The sequence below is a fragment of the Ornithodoros turicata genome, chromosome 3 (genome assembly GCF_037126465.1).
Source record: "Ornithodoros turicata isolate Travis chromosome 3, ASM3712646v1, whole genome shotgun sequence".
NCBI classification, from domain to species: Eukaryota; Metazoa; Arthropoda; class Arachnida; order Ixodida; family Argasidae; genus Ornithodoros; species Ornithodoros turicata.
Genome location: NC_088203.1, coordinates 17,203,805 through 17,219,807, shown reverse-complemented (window position 1 = coordinate 17,219,807; position 16,003 = coordinate 17,203,805). Strand labels below are relative to the sequence as shown.

Here is a 16,003-nt window from a genome sequence, read left to right as displayed (position 1 = left end):
TCGGGATGAAGTCATGACCAACACCGAACATGACCAGCTAGTGCTGGATGAGTTTAAGCGAAACATTAAGATGCTGGACGGACGCTACGAAGTGGCCTTGCCATGGAAAAGTCTCAAGGGGGAGCTAGGCAGCAACCTTGAAGTCGCCGAAAAGCGGTTGCAAGGGCTTGTGAAACGTTTAGCCCACAGTGACGCCGCCATCCAGCAGTACGACGAGGTCATCCGGAACTACCTAACAAACGGGCACGCGGAGGTAGTCACCACCAACTGCGCGAAGCCTGGGCGGATCTACTACATGCCTCACAGAGCTGTGGTCCGTAACGAGTCATCAACCACAAAGGTTCGAGTGGTGTTCGAAGCCTCGTCGCACGCGCCAGGTGTTCCTTCACTCAACGATCATCTGGAGAAAGGCCCGAAATTAGGAGCAGATCTAATTCCCGTATTGCTGCGCTTCAGATTACACAAAGTAGCAATCACCGCTGACATTCAAAAGGCGTTCCTGCAGATTGGCATCAAAGATGAAGACAGGAATGCGCTGAGGTTTTTGTGGTTCTCTCAAGCTCCATCGCAGAACAACCCACACCCAGACGTCCAGTGCTGGAGAATGACAAGGGTGCCTTTCGGTACGACGTCAAGTCCCTTCTTGTTGACTGCGACTTTGCAGCACCATCTACGGTCAGTGGACGAGCCCGATAGAGACCTTGTTAACAAATTAATTGACGCATTCTACGTCGACGATCTGCTTCTTGGCGTAGCCAACGATGAAGAAGGAAAGAAAATCGTCCAAAATGCTCAAGACCTCCTAGAGAAGGCAGGCATGAAGTTATCGAAATGGACTTCAAATTCAGCTGAGCTCCAAGACATGTTCTTGAATACATGCGTTGGCAGCCTGAACGACGAGAAGCAGTTTTCAGAGCTGTCGCAGACCAATGTCCTCGGTGTTGCGTGGGATAGGCGCAGCGACAGGTTACGGTTCTCAGCGGATCATCTCATGGAAGTAATCTCTGACATGAGAGACACCAAGAGGGCTATATTGGGAGCGTCCGCTAGGCTGTTCGACCCGTTAGGCTTCTTATCCCCGTACACTATCAGAGCTAAGATGCTCTTCCAAGAGCTTTGGAAGGCGAAGCTGGATTGGGATACCAGAATTCCTGACGATTTGGCCAAGAAGTGGCATGCGTGGCGCGCTGAGCTACCCGACCTACGGGACGTGTCCGTGCAACGATGCGTACTCCCGGAGAGTGGTTCGGTACGGTACCAACTCCACATCTTCACAGACGCCAGTCCAAGTGCCTATGGAGCGTGTGCATTCCTTCGAAGCACAAGTGACACCATGGAGACGAAAGTGGTTCTACTCTTCGCCAAATCACGCGTGGCGCCACTGAAAGTCATCACGCTACCCAGACTAGAGCTACTGGGAGCTGTGGTTGGTGTTCGAATCGGGAAATTTCTACATCAAGCACTGGCTCTACCGGATGAGGAGATGACTTTCTGGACAGACTCCACTATTACACTGAGTTGGATCCAGAGTAAAGCAAGCAGGTGGAAACCCTTCGTCAGAAACAGGGTAGCTGAGATCCAAGAAAAGAGCAGTGTGCAGCAGTGGAGGCACTGCCCTGGGTATGAGAACCCCGCGGACGCGGTGACGAGAGGACAAACTGTCAAGACGTTGTCTCGAAACAAACAGTGGTTTGAGGGGCCATCTTGGCTTTCGAAGCCGGAGCAGTTTTGGCCGGAACAGCATTAGAATGATGTCAGTGCCTTCAGCAGTGTCACGGATGAAATGACAAAAGCGGCGGTTCTGACAACTGGCGCAGAAGCAACTTCCCCTTTGTTCGACCTTGCTACGTACAGCGACTACAACCGCGCTCTGCGCGTTACCAGCTGGCTCAGAAGGTTCACGAAAAACTGCCGTCGTAGCGTGCGAACCACAGGGCCGCCTACAGCCATCGAGATAGCGGAGTCAGAGACGTTTTGGGTGAAACACACTCAGAAGGAAGTCTTTCCTGAAGAGATTCAAGCGCTGACAAAGAATCGTAGAATCAGCGAAACTTCAAGGATAGCTCAGCTCAACCCTTTTCTCGACGAAGGTGGAGTAATGCGGCTAGAGGGCCGGCTTCAGTGTTCAGACAACTGTGAGGATATCAAACATCCCATCATACTACCGAAATGCCACGCCTTGGCTAGGCTGATTATTATGAACACGCACCGACGCATGCTACACGGCGGGGTACAGACGACAATGTCGGCTTTGCGTGAAAGATGGTGGTTGCTTCAAGCTAGACAGGCAGTGAAGTCGGTCATCCACCGGTGTGCTGTCTGCGTGAAATTCCGGGCACGACCAGCGTCTGCGCCAACAGCACCGCTGCCAGCTACCCGGACCGACCCGACTCACCCATTTGATACCACGGGTGTGGACTTTGCTGGACCCCTATATGTGAAGACCACAACCAACACGGCATCACCAAAGTGTTATGTCGTACTTTTCACTTGTGCGACCACGAGAGCTGTACATCTGGAGTTGGCGACGGATTTAACAGCGAGAGCCTTCGTCATGGCTTTCCGGCGATTTTTGTCAAGGAGGGGGGTACCGTCTACCATCTACAGCGACAACGCTCTGGCCTTCAAGAAAGCGGCGCGAGACATCCGAGAGCTCTGGAAAGCCATGTGCAGCACCGAGTTTCAAGATTTTGTCTCGACAAAACGGATTCACTGGCAATTTATAGTCGAGAGGGCAGCCTGGTGGGGCGGCATGTGGGAACGGATGGTTCGAACTGTCAAGAACTGTCTACGCCGATCCCTGGGTCGCCAAAGTCTCACATTCGAGGAGCTAGAAACTCTTCTCTCAGAAGTAGAAGCTGTCGTGAACTCAAGACCATTAACCTTTCTACATTCGAGTCCAGAGGAACCCATCGCGCTCACTCCAGCGCACCTGCTGATCGGAAAGACCTTGACGGCCTTGCCGGAACAACCTGCGGCTCCTGTGAAGCCTTCGACAGCCAGTACAGCGGTCAAAAGATGGCGTCACCGACAACAGATTGCGGACAGGTTTTGGAAGAGGTGGAAACACGAGTACCTCCTTGAACTTCGGTCGGCACATTTGTGTCGCGCTCAACGTAACCAAAGAGCAATTGGCGAAGGTGATGTGGTCCTACTGCATGAAGACAAGGCGCCAAGGAGCATGTGGAAGCTCGTGAAGGTGACCGAGCTGTATAGGGGGCGAGACGGCAACGTACGTGCCTGTCAAGTCAGACTACCCAGTGGAACTGTGACTCGTCGCCCTGTACAGTTACTGTACCCATTAGAACTTGACTGTAATTGACTCTTGAGTGACTTGAACGTTTTTTTTTTGGAGGATGTTGCATATTTTTTTGACAAGTGTGAAAGACGAGGCCGGGAAAAGCTAACCACGCGAGGGAAGCGCACGTTCTGGCATTCTGCGATCCGGCCTGCTTGGAACCGGATGCACTGCGAGACGGCTGCAACGCTGGGAGCTGTCTTCAAAGGGCTTCTCATCATAATAAAGGGTTCGTTGTGTTTGGGAGCTGCGGAATTCAGGTCCAGTCATTCTTAGAGTGGAAGTTCCACAACACTGCCATCCCTAGTAGCACAAAACGTTTTGTAAACGTCGAGGAAAGGTCTAGCCACAACCACATTTTCATCTAGGAGACGTCTTCAATCTGATCGACATAACGTCTTCTATCCCCGGATACGTTGACGCTTTCCCGAGTCTTGAAGACGTGTTTGTGGCCGTCTTGAAGACGTTCAAAAAATGTTTAGAACACTAATTTGAATGTGAGAAAATTCAGCCCTGTGGATATCCACCGGGTACAGTTTTCCGGAGATCTGCCTCTTTTTTCATTTTTCAACCTCAGTCACCGTCACCACACGTTCCATTTTCTGTTTCTCCAAGCAGAACTGCAAGCAGCACTGCCGCGTGGCATTTTGGCCAAAATCGAAGACGCGGTTCACCAAGGTGGACCGCATTAGCAGAGGTCCTCCCACCGTAAGAACAGCAGGCTCCCTCCACGGCGTTACACGTAGGGGAACCAGAGCGCAGAGGTGACCATAGACCATGGTCTATTCCCATGCAAAGGGAAAACAGATACTATGCATTGCTCATCTTCGAAACTCCCGTAAACTCGATAGCCGTGCTCGCCTCTGAGTCAAAATGGAGGGTGAGGTGTCTAAGTTTATTTCAATTATGCACACAAACAACACTGAAGTGGGAAATTTCTGGGAGTATTAACTCACCGTCAACTCAACGCCTGTGACACAGGCGTTGAGCAGTAGGAAAGTAGCACCAAAAGCAGTAGGAAACACAGGCCCTGTGTTTCCTACTGCTTTTGGTTTGAGACAGTCAGTAGGTCCACCGAAAATAAACTTATACAGTCCACACAAATCGTCCTCGTCTAAGATACGTCTTGAACACAGTTGGCGAAGACGTATTATAAATGGAAAGCTGGTACGTCTTGCAAACGTGAACGGAAGATATTTACAGGATGTCTTCCTTAAGGATACCTCTTCAACAGAGATGCCGAAGACTTATTATAAACATTAAATCGGCGCGTCTTATAAACATACTATAAATTACGGCGTGAAGTGGGTGGGGCCAAGCCAACTAACTAGCATAACGGGGCAGGACTATGCCAACCAATCAACGATCAGTAGGCTTAGCATGGGCCAATCAACATAAAGTGGACGGAGCTAAGGGCGACCAATCAGATGGCTTACAATTGGCTTGTATTGGATTACAGAAAACTCTTGGCTATAGGACCTAGTAGTATACTACTGCAGTAGCTAGAAGGAGAAGTGTGCCGGGCGCCATATATACACGCCATGCGATAGGGAAGCGCAAACCGCAATGACATGTTCTGGCGCCGCAGAGGGCGCTACAACCACTATGCAAGTCGGGTCGCTGGAAGCAGACGCTTACTTGTCAACTCAACTTGTGTTGTTTCAAGCATTTGTTTGTGCAGTTTGCGTGTCTTTGGGCGCTTTTGCGTGTCACTTAGCGAAGTCAGGGTATCCAGTCATCACGGCAAGGTCCATGCCATCGAGAAGACGAACATGAGGTCTTCCTGTTCCGACCACCGAAAGGAACTGTCTGCAGAGAAGAGTGGAATCGTAACGTAAAGCGCGCGGAGAAAGAACTGACAACTGACTGCGTTGTGTGTAAACGGCACTTCGAGGAAGGGTATATCGTGAGGACTCTTCGGCACGTCATTGGCGACGAAAACGTTGAAATTCCGAGGGACAGGTCATAACGGACGATGCAGTTCCAGCGCTGTTTCCGGACGCGCCGAAGTATTTCACGAAGAAAGTGCGCCTATCAACAGAAAAGAAACCTGGATTCTGATGCGCAGGGCACAACCTCAACCCGTAGTGCATCACCAGTGATGGAAACGATTTTGAAATCTGTAATGGAGTAATCACTGTGCGCCCGGCACACTTCTCCTTCTAGCCACTGGAATAATACTGACATATCTTGTAAGGGTATAGAGCGAGGGTTGATACAAACATAAAATAAAAATAAAACATGTATAATAAAAAGGAGTGTATGGCTCCACGAGTTTGAAAAAGACAGATGAGTTGACAAGACACTGTAGTATTATACATGAATGACCACTGTGGCGATGTCAGTACTTGGCATGAAAGGCATTCAGGCCACATTCAGGGTAAACAGAGCTCAAGGGTGTGGAAATGGCGACACATAAACTACCTGGCGTTCTATGAATCTGTTGACCATGGGAGATCGGTACGGAGCAGTTATATCAGAAATGTAGGGAAAGGAAGGAGAAAAATAGATAAAATTACATCGGTGAGGCAGTGACCAAATGATAGAAAATGCCTCAGCTACCTTCATCAGTAGCGATGTAGGGTAGCCCGCCCTTTTTCAGCCTCTGAACTTGAGCAACTGAGTTCGCACTTGTGAACGCACGATTTTTCAACCGCATTCTTCATCATTGTTTGACAGATTATCCGTCCTTGCAAAATGCGCCAAGCGGTCATTTGGCAGTATGATTTGTCCTGGTATGAGCTGAGTGTGGTATAAGTTGTCCCGGTATGAGGTGTCTATGAGGTGTCTCGGTATGAGCTGAGGTAGAGCTGTATACATGCTGTATCCATCATCCTGAAGATATTTCCACATCTAACAGTTGAGCCTGGGTCCAAGATAGTTGTGGTGTTAGGGTGCGGCACAACTGTAGAGGGGAGAGGGGGGTGATTAGGTCTAACTCATAAGCCTGTACTGTCTGATGTGTCCAGGGGTCGCACGCTATTGCTATCCAACTGGGAAGACACTGTGCAATTATGCCTGCAGGTTCGGAAAAGGGTGGGGGTAGTAGTATAAGGGTACTCACCTCCGCCACGACGGGAGTAGCCCTTCCCTAGCGTGGTAAAGCCTGAAGGGGGGGGGGGGGCATACGGAAATGGCAGGGACCTCTTAGGTGTGTCCTGTTGATATAATGTTGTAGGCCTTTTGGACACAGATGCTGGTTCTCCTGCTGAAGTTTGCAGCCCACCTCCACTGCTGTGTCGAGGGACAGGAGCAGCGCGGCATTCTCTTGTAGCTGAGTTAGGAACTGGCGTCCAAAGAGGCGGACAGCGTCTTCGCCCGTTGGTTTTGGGACGCCAGTCCCCAAGGCCCGCGTGCTCTCTGGGAAGGAGAGCAGAGCACCCTCGCTACTCTCGCGTATGGTCAGGGCATTACTGCGAGCCAGCAGCCAATAGCTCGGGCTACAGTCCCGACAGCCTTGGTCGGCGGGCAGTCCACCATCGCGGTGACGAGCCTTGCCAGGGGCTCAGCAACATCCAGGAGTGACACCTGAATCCGATGAATCCTATGGTCTCGTACCGTGGTGATCGAGAAGTTGCGGCCTGCCCCGAAGCTGTGGACCTCCCGATTCAACAAGGGAGCGGGAGCAAGGGAAGTTTTATGGCGGGGGTGCCTTTTGGTCGCTGGCACCTCTCTGCTCTTCCCTCCAGATGCCAGGCCCGGATCACGAGCTCTGCGACCGCTGGGGTGCAGGTTGCTGTAGACGTCAGTGGCTGTGGAAGCAGGACGGTCACCCGAGGCTTTTCCCGTGGGTCTTCCTGCTCTGCAAGGGTCTCTCCATTGGCACTGGATGATGCGTGCTGGATAGCTTGGGGGGAGCCCTTCGCCAAACCGGGCATGGGAGTCCTCTTGTGCTAGGGGTAAGGGTGGTCCTTGCGGTAAGACTTCCTCCTCCACCCTCTCCACAATGAGGTGCACTCTGGTCAGGTACTCGTGGAAGAGAGCTGTGGGGTTAGCCACACCCTCGTCCACAGCATTTAAACGTGGTGATGAATCGAAGTCACTGGTCATATCTGTTACGGACAAACAAAATCGTTACCCTGGGCCATGACCAGGTTTCCAATCTATCCCCACTCTAGAGAGTGAGTTTGAGTGAATTTAGCGTAAGGACAGGGATTGAGCATAGAAACCCCCTCACAGGGGTCTCCCAATCAATGAATGGCAGACCCCTCAATTGTGTGTAGACTCAGTTGTGTGCAGAGGTGCAGAGGAGAAGTGAAGATAATGTTTTTAAGTTGAGCTGTGCATCACGTGGTTCTCAGAAGGCCTCCAAAGCCAGCTCGCAATTAAATACTAGAGGGATGTGATCATGCATTGATAGCTGGGTATGAGAAGGGCATAAGCTTCTGCGGGTGCGAAAGGTCGTAAATTATTCTGCAAGGGTTCTTGTTACAACGTAAAACAGGAAGAACGTAGGTAGCTCAGCAATTGCGTTAATTGCGCCAAGAATGGAAAGTGTTCAAATTTCTCTATAGGAGGTCTCCTTTTCTAGGCAAAAAAACAGGAAGGGCATAAACTGCCCTGCAGGACGTTCCTTGTCCAAGGCAAGGCACGAAAGAGCATAACTTGCTCTACAGGATATTTCTTGTTCAAGACAGAGGAAAGCATAAAATGTTCAGCAAGGGTTACTTGTTTCAGGCAGGGCAGCAAAACGTAACCAACTTTGCGATATTTATATGGCGCAAGATTGAAATGTCCCTCAACGTTGTGTCACACGAGGCAATGGAGGGGCTAGCAAAACTATGTGTGCCGCAAGATGACGGAGCAAAGGGGAGGAAGTAGTAAAGTGGAAGTAGCGGATCGGAAACAAAAACGTAAAACATGTATATAGGGAGCTTCCACTCTCTCAGAGTGTGTTCAAGAAATAAAGAACCTGTCCCCGATCCCAATTAGAACTCGTGTCAGATTCGGTGGGGTATACTAAAACCGCCACCAGATGAAATTAGCCAAAGTCCAAAATAAGATGAAATAAAAGGAGGGCCCGTTTAAAGTGACACGTCGTCAACGCGGCAAGAGGTATGGAAAATTACTTACAGCACATCAGCAGTTAAGGTAAATTTGCAAGTAGTTGAGAACTCCAGAAGGATGCACCAAAATAGGACGTGACAAGTCGGTGCGGAGCCAAAGAAAAAGGTGAGGGAAATAAGGAACAAGGGAGGAGGAAAAGAAGGAGTAACAGGGTTGCTTCCTCAAGTCTTTAAACGTGTCTAGTTTTAGCTGGGTCGGAGAGAATGTGCTATGTGACCCGAAAGATATTGAACAGTAATGAGTTTTTACTGTCTGCGTCAGATACACAATGCTGATATTTTGCGCATGCGTGTGATGTGCAAGATGAAAAAAAAATCTCAGAGTTGTCGCTAATAAGCACGAAGAAAGAAGGCCGTGAAGCACACGGAAGGCTAAGTGAAAAATATGCGTAGTAGTTCTAGCGCGCTGTAAGCTAAATTCTGTAGTTAACTACAAAAAATAAATTTAACTAGTAGTTGTAACTACCATTTTTGCAAGTAGTTTCTAACTACTGTTTAACTACCATGCAGTATAGTCTAACTTTCATTTCATTTATTTACTTTAAAGACCCTTATGAAGGGAATTACATAAAGGGGGGAGGTTATGTACCAAAAGAGACAAATAGCAAAAATGATCTACACAAAAATACACAAAATTTGTTCATTCAACACAAAGAAATGCATTCGTTGTGAAAATGATCATAGCACTTGGAAATAAATGACGATAGAGTTTGTTCTGATGCTATGTGGGCAGGAAGGTCATTCCAGTTTGATACCATCAGCTGGTGCGGAGAGTAGAGGAATTTTTTTGTTCCCGTAGGTGGAGCAAGTACTTTGTGCGGGTGATCAAGTCGTGGAAATAACTTGTGAGGGGGTTGACAGTAACTTGGGTAGGGAAGAGGGTGACCGTAATATAACTTAATGAAAGAACGCCAGGCCTGATATCTTTTGTCTGGTAATCAAAGGAGTAAGAGAGAGTTGGGCTTTAATGGCTGAGACGCTGGAAAAAGGATGATAATTACGAACAATAAACCGCGCTGCTCTGCTCTGTACAGATTATACTTTGTCGATTAAGAGATGTTGGGATGGGTTCCAGATTGTAGAGGCATATTCCAGCTGTGGTCGGAATAAGGTTGTGTAGGCGAGAGACTTCGTTTCAGGTGAGGCCAGGTGCAGGTGACGCTTAATAAAGCCTAATGATTTATTTGCTTGAGTCACGATGGAGTTGACGTGTGAGGTCCAGGTGAGGTCGCTTGTTATAGTGATACCGAGATATTTATACGCAGATGTTCTTTGCAGTGAGGAATGCGGAGTTGTGTATGTGTACATATATGGGGCTGTCAGAGAAGTGACTGTCATGCATTTAGATTTATCGTCATTGATTTCCATAAGCCATTTAGAACACCAGGAGTAAAGTCTATCCAGGTCAGATTAAAGAAGCTCGCAATCCCTTACTGATTTGATACTTCGGTAAATACAGGTACAGAGGTAGTCGTCTGCATACAGCCTGATTGTTAATTGAACAGAGTCACGTAAATCGTTGATGTACGCCAAAAACAGGATAGGACCCAACACAGAGCCTTGAGGGACTTCGGACTTCACCAAACTGTGTGGCGACTTTTTACCATCCATGATAACCGATTGATATCTATTTTGAAGGAAAGCACGCAACCAATTTAGAACTTCAGGATGTAGCTTGTAGTTAGCAGTCTTTAGGCGGAGTCGTTCATGCGGGACCATATCGAACATGTAACTAGTGGTTTAACTACAAGTAGTTAGCTACTGCACATCTCGGATTATTTTTATTATTATTATTATTATTATTATTATTATTATTATAGGGGTACACACATATTCTACATAGTTCCGTATAGCCGTGGCAAATCTAGGTCACCGCCTGGTGAGAGAGAGAAAGATTATTACGTCGCTGAAGGCAAAGCCATCACAATTGCCATCACTTCCTTGTATCGTGACTCGGCCAGCTAGCACGCGATCTTCACTACTACAACGTTCTACACCTGAAGGGTTCAGTACTATGAAGGATAACAACCCTCAGAAGTGTTCAACGACCAAGAGCCATAAACATTCGAAGAAGCGAGGCAAACGTGGTTCGACATCGTCAAAGGTGTCCGCGAAAGACGCCGTTATGGAAGCCACTAAAGAAGGCTTGCCGTCCAGGGCCCCCAACGTGAAGCATTCAACATTGAAAGAGGCACCCAAGGCGATCCACAACCGAACCTCCAAGAAGCATTCTACCGATGCTGAAAGAAACAACATAGAAGTCAAGGAAAATGAACCGGCCAAGTCATCCTCTAAAGGTGCTACGAAGGTTAAAGCGACCAGCTTTGCAGCGCTTCCAGTAACATCCCCACCTGCTGATCCCGGTGACACACCGGGCTCGGCAAGTCCAGTGGGCGATGCCAAGATGTCACCACGTTCCCAATACGTCGCCAAGCAGGTCAAGAGGATGACGAGTGCATCGATGCATGTGCCCGCGAAGCTTGAGGAGGTTATCCCTGGACAAGTCCGACGTGAACAGCCATCGCAGGACATTCCAGAACAGCATGTGCCTGGGGAAGTGGAGGCAACGAAGACAGCTTTATCGGCAGTCGCATACAAGGGAAAGCGAAAGTCGACGATTGACCACACGGAATTTAACAGCGAGGGAAGAAAGACCTCAGGTTTGTGTCTTGTGCTGCAGTGTCCTACACTGTGTATGACGGCTAATGGGTACGCTGGTGGGGTTCCTCTTTAGGAACAGTGCCACGAAAATTGTAGGTCTCTCATCCACACTTGGTGTATAGCCTGACGTATTGTGGATGTATTTTCCTTGTGCCCTAACGCTGTCTCTCCTGCTTCCTGTGCTGTGAAAATGTACGCGAGAAAGCATGTAGAACAAAGAGGTTGTCAACGCACAGAAACTTTTTTTTAAAATTGTGAAGCACACAACACACACTAGCGTCCATATTGAGAACCAAACTCTTGTGGCCACCAGGGCTTTAGAATTTCCCGACCACGCGAATGACTGTGCCTAGCAAAATGTGTAACTTGAGTACGTGGCGAATCGGGTCAATGAAATGACGTAGTTCACAGACGCCAATTCAATGATGTTAGCTCATCGCGGATAATTAGTGACTCCTTCCCCATGGCCAATAACAACTGCGCGCCTGCGATGCGGAATCATCGCAAAAGTGCTGTTCGATAACTTCGGCAAGATTGTTTCACGATACCATCCTCAGCTGCTCACCTATGGATATTTTTCTGTTGCAGCCTCCATCACAGACAAACTCATCCCAAAGTCCCGGCGCAATTCATGGCTCAGCCTCTTGTGCACCGTCGTTTCTTTCGCTGTCATTGGAGTGGGACTCTTCTTTGCCATTCGTCATTACTTTGACCCGGTGCTTGTTATGGAGTGCACGTCTGGAAAGTGTAAAAAAATCCAGAGCGACATCGTCCGGCTACTCGACACCAGCATCAACCCTTGCGAAGACGTGTACGGCTACGTATGCGGTAAATGGACCAAAGCTAACAAAGGCGGTTACTTGGTAGATGTCTAACGTGCTTTCGACAGTTCCATCTTTAGGTCCCTCGAATGCAGCACCGGTGTAAAACCCGACCGATACGGTACGCACGTCTTAGTGAAGATCTACACTGCATGCCTGGACCACATGCGTTCACCAAAAATGGAATTCGGAAAAGTCCTAACACAAGTGATCAATGAGCTGAAGCTGAACGAACTATTACAAGCCCAGACAACTCCGCAAATACTGAAGAGCCTTCTAGAAATTGGACGCAAGACAGGTATTTTTTTCATCTTCACAGTGGGATTCCACAAAGTAGGCTTACAAACCTGCTTCCGTCTGGCGCCAGGAACTTCCATTCCAGAAAAAATATATTCCGCCTACAACGACAAGCTTCCGGAATATGTCTTGACTGCCATGGGTGATTTAACGAAAGACTTCGCAGCACCGGTGTTGAAGCAATCTGGCATGAGCGCAACATCTATGGAAGCCGTTATCAACGAAGTGGCGGTGATGGACGAAGAAATTTATCAGTTGATATTGCAACACACACGGGTGACCAATGATTTGTTTCGCAATCTCATTGGCTTACCTAAAATGGTCTTAGGTCTCATCAGCAGCATCGTACCGAAACATCTGAGGTTGCGAATCGACGACAGCGTCCGTATAGTTGGGTTTGATGTCATCAAAGCTGTGTACAGAGTGCTGGAGAATGCAACGTCACCTGTAGGAGCCATAGGAGCTAGGAAAGCCTATTACGTCATCAACCTCTTTTCTGGAATACTATATAAGATACGACTTCCTCCGTAGAAGAGTCAATCCAGATAAGTACAGCTTCATCTGTTTGCGTGCAACGAACGGCATTCTGACCCGAACGTTGCCGTACCTTGTGGACAAATTATCTGGACATGATGGAAGCACATCTGCAGCTCGACGTTTCCCGGGTTCTATCAAACGCAGCTTCTTGAAAGACAACAGAGTGTTGTCTATGTTCAACAACTTTACGGCTGAGGAAGCGAGAAGGAAAACCAGGACGGTAGAAAGATACACGTACGACGAAACGGGTTTGATCTCGGACTTGGAAAGAGACATCGATTACGCCGGTTGGAACTTGACGGGGAACTTTCTTTCGATCAGGATTAATGCTAGAATGAAAGAAGTGCAGATGCTACTAAAAACAGTCTACAACAAGCGCGTGGATACACTTCGCAGGAGCCAACTGTCTTCAATGGTGGAGCACACTGGAGCCGACTTGTTCACGGAACCCTGGTTTGCGGTACCGACTGCCTACCAGGTTCCCCCGATCTTCTATTACGAAGATGAAATGCCCTTTTACTTTACTTCGCCACCCTCGGAGTTCTGGTCGCAAATGAGTTACTTCGTTCAGCATCTGGGGGTCTTCGAAGAGTCGGTCAACAGCGTCTGTTCCGTGCGGCTTCCTGTCTGAGAAATATCTCCTTGGACCGCGAATTGAATGTTGGTGCTTTCGAGAATGGTAAACCTTTCGATAGCGAAGCATTTGTTTGGACGTACGGAGCGAGTATCATTTTCTGCATCATTCGGTCCTCTGTTGGATCTCTCGGCGAATCTGTGATGAAAAAATACTAGAATACAGTTCGTCAGTACTTTTTTATTCGCTTCTGTCTGCTCTCCTGCGTGTCTCGGGATGTTCTCGGATACGACAGGGTCTTCAACGAACGATGTGTCGTCCCACTCCTATAGTCAACCCCGAGTTTACGAAGCATTTCGGTTGCCCATCGAGGCCAATTTCTGCTGATAGTGCTTGCGTGGGTTTGGTGTGATGACTCAGTTCATCAGGTTGACATTACTCTTTACTCTTTTTCTTCGTATGTTTCCGTCAGTATCTGAGCACGAGCAAATGCAACGAATAGTGGATATAAGCACGAATATGGAATAATGGGAGATAAATGGTCAATGTCCCCGACTATAATAAGAGGTCTTAATGTATTTTCTTGCCTTCACGTTGATTATAAAGTATGATTAGCAAGGGGATACGAAGGTGAAGCATATTAATTGCTCCAAAAGCGTACGAATGTATCGGGCTTGTACAAGATACCAAAATTCCACGGAAGGTGTTTCGATTTCCAGCGGCAGCCATTTTTGCTGAGGCTGATGAGAATTTTGACATTGCCGCGTAACACTTGCCATGACAGTCTGCCAATTTTTTTGTAATATGTTTGTAGAAGGGTGATTAACACTGGACAGAGTTTTCGACATGTATGCTTGATTCGTTTAATTCCTGTGGAACGCATTCAGTGTGCTAAAACACCCTAGTGCGTGACTTCTCTTAATTCCGTGTTGGCGCCTATCAGCAAACGTAGAGACGTGGACAGATTGAGAGAGGACAGCAGGAAGGACTGGGGGACATGGGGGGTTTGGTGTGCGTCCCAGGCTGACTTCAGGGTGAACTATGGCGTCATTCGTCTTCAGAAAACCTAGGGAAAACCTTAGACAGTACAGCCGGTGGCACGACGTTGGCTAGCACCGACGAGCGGACACACTTAACCATTCGTCCGTGCCACTGGTCGCTCAGTGTGGTTGCACAGCGCACCTCCCATCATGTCGCCCACGTCGTGTGAATGAGGCCTATGACGACTTATGATCGGGTTTGCGGTTGCGTCGCACGCAAATCATGTACGATGACAGCGCAAGGACCGCCCTTTGTCTGGTGCAATGCTATCGCGTTTAGTACGTGTTTGTACAGGTTGTAGTGTGGTGGTTTGTACTGATTGTAGTGCAGTGCTAGAAGGGAACCTCGAAGCCAGAAGAGGCGTACATAGCCAGGACAACAACTTCTCTTCGTACGTCTTTTCCTTGTCTCTGGGTTCACTTTCATCATGTACAACCAGCTAGCCTGAATTTTATGAATGTTTGTTTAAATAAAAGAACGTTCCAGAATGAAAGCTCTGAGAACGTGTCTTCCGCAGAAGAGACTTTTCTTTTGGAGACGGCAGAAGACGACGTCGATCTGGCTCCTGCTTGCCGACTTGGCAGCATTGGAACACAGCAGTACGACCATGGAAAAGATCCGCGATGCATCGGTCTTGTGGTCCCTCGGGATTCCCCACTGTTGCGGCTTTGTCGTGCATCGTACATCCTCTGCACTGTTCACGTGCACACAAAGTGCAGCAGCATGTTTGCATATGCCCGTGATGCCTGCTACAAAAGCACCTGGCAGACGCATTGTCAAGCTGAAAAGTAGGGAAAAAGAACGTATGACACGCAATATCGAATATCAGTTCCCTTCGGTGCGCACGTTAATTCGCGAAATGCACAAAGAACATGAACAACTTATAAGCATGTTTAAGTCGTACACCGCGTTGTCTTTCAACTGGGAGACATATTTGCATTGTATCGTCAGCCTGTCCGAGACACATATTGTTCTGCAGCGAAAACATGTGGTCGTAGACGATTTCCCTTCCTCAAACTTGAGGCTATACGAAAAAATATCAGGTTCTTTGACCTTCTTAAAAGCGTACTAAAGTTTAATCATCTTCACACAGCACACCACCATACGTGACGAGAGAATATACGCTACTCGAAAAAGCTTATCGCTGCGCCACTACAAGTGACGATGACGGTAGAAAACGAGCGCCACTTGGGCAGCCGAACGTCCCTATATGAAAAAGGGGGTCACTTTTTATAAGCCAGGAATCGGTGGCATTATATGATGAGCAGGGCTTAATCCCAGAAAAGTGGGATAGAGGGGGTGAATTTTCGACCGATTCCTGTAACGGGGCATGTGGAAGGTGATTACGGTGGTATTTAAATAAAGCCTGTTTGTCCTGTCAACACACATTTTGTTGGAAGTATAGCACTCTGTCTTCCCTGTCCGCCCTCGTGTTGCAGTGCTAGGTCGTAGCAACTTGCCCGTTTCACTGCCGTTATGTGGTCTTCTATCCTGCCTCATAGGGGTCTCAGTGGTTTACCCACATATCCTTCAGGGCAACACATCGCCTCATGCATGCTCCCAAACCCCCTCCCCCTTCACGCTAACCACGTTACCCAGGCACGCCAACCGCCGCTGCAATGCACTGTTCCCCTGTTAATGGTTATGGGAGTGATCATATTATTCTCCATTTTCTGCTCAATACTACATTTTCATGCCCTGGTCTCAC

At 48.4% G+C, this 16,003-nt stretch overlaps 3 protein-coding genes across 3 annotated transcripts; all 3 read left to right on the top strand.

Annotated features, from left to right (window-relative positions):
* The first annotated feature begins 13 nt into the window (after window positions 1–13).
* On the top strand, window positions 14–1,747 carry LOC135389184 (uncharacterized). The gene has a single exon (XM_064619249.1). The coding sequence runs from the start codon at window positions 14–16 to the stop codon at window positions 1,745–1,747; it is 1,734 nt and encodes a 577-aa protein (XP_064475319.1).
* A 36-nt stretch (window positions 1,748–1,783) lies between these two features.
* Window positions 1,784–3,322, top strand: LOC135389183 (uncharacterized). The gene has a single exon (XM_064619248.1). It carries the CDS (start codon window positions 1,784–1,786, stop codon window positions 3,320–3,322), a length of 1,539 nt encoding a protein of 512 aa, XP_064475318.1.
* Window positions 3,323–10,324: 7,002 nt separating this feature from the next.
* LOC135389974 (uncharacterized) lies at window positions 10,325–14,306 on the top strand. The gene is made up of 2 exons (XM_064620005.1): window positions 10,325–11,024; window positions 11,614–14,306. The coding sequence occupies exons 1-2, from the start codon at window positions 10,379–10,381 to the stop codon at window positions 11,898–11,900; spliced, it is 933 nt and encodes a 310-aa protein (XP_064476075.1). The 5' UTR covers window positions 10,325–10,378; the 3' UTR covers window positions 11,901–14,306.
* Window positions 14,307–16,003: the final 1,697 nt, after the last annotated feature.

Coding starts and splice junctions, on each gene's coding strand:
- LOC135389184 (XM_064619249.1), top strand. CDS start 14: ATGACCAACACCGAACATGACCAGCTAGTGCTGGATGAGTTTAAGCGA.
- LOC135389183 (XM_064619248.1), top strand. CDS start 1,784: ATGACAAAAGCGGCGGTTCTGACAACTGGCGCAGAAGCAACTTCCCCT.
- LOC135389974 (XM_064620005.1), top strand. CDS start 10,379: ATGAAGGATAACAACCCTCAGAAGTGTTCAACGACCAAGAGCCATAAA. Junction 11,025..11,613: donor CGAGGGAAGAAAGACCTCAG/GTTTGTGTCTTG, acceptor TTTCTGTTGCAG/CCTCCATCACAGACAAACTC.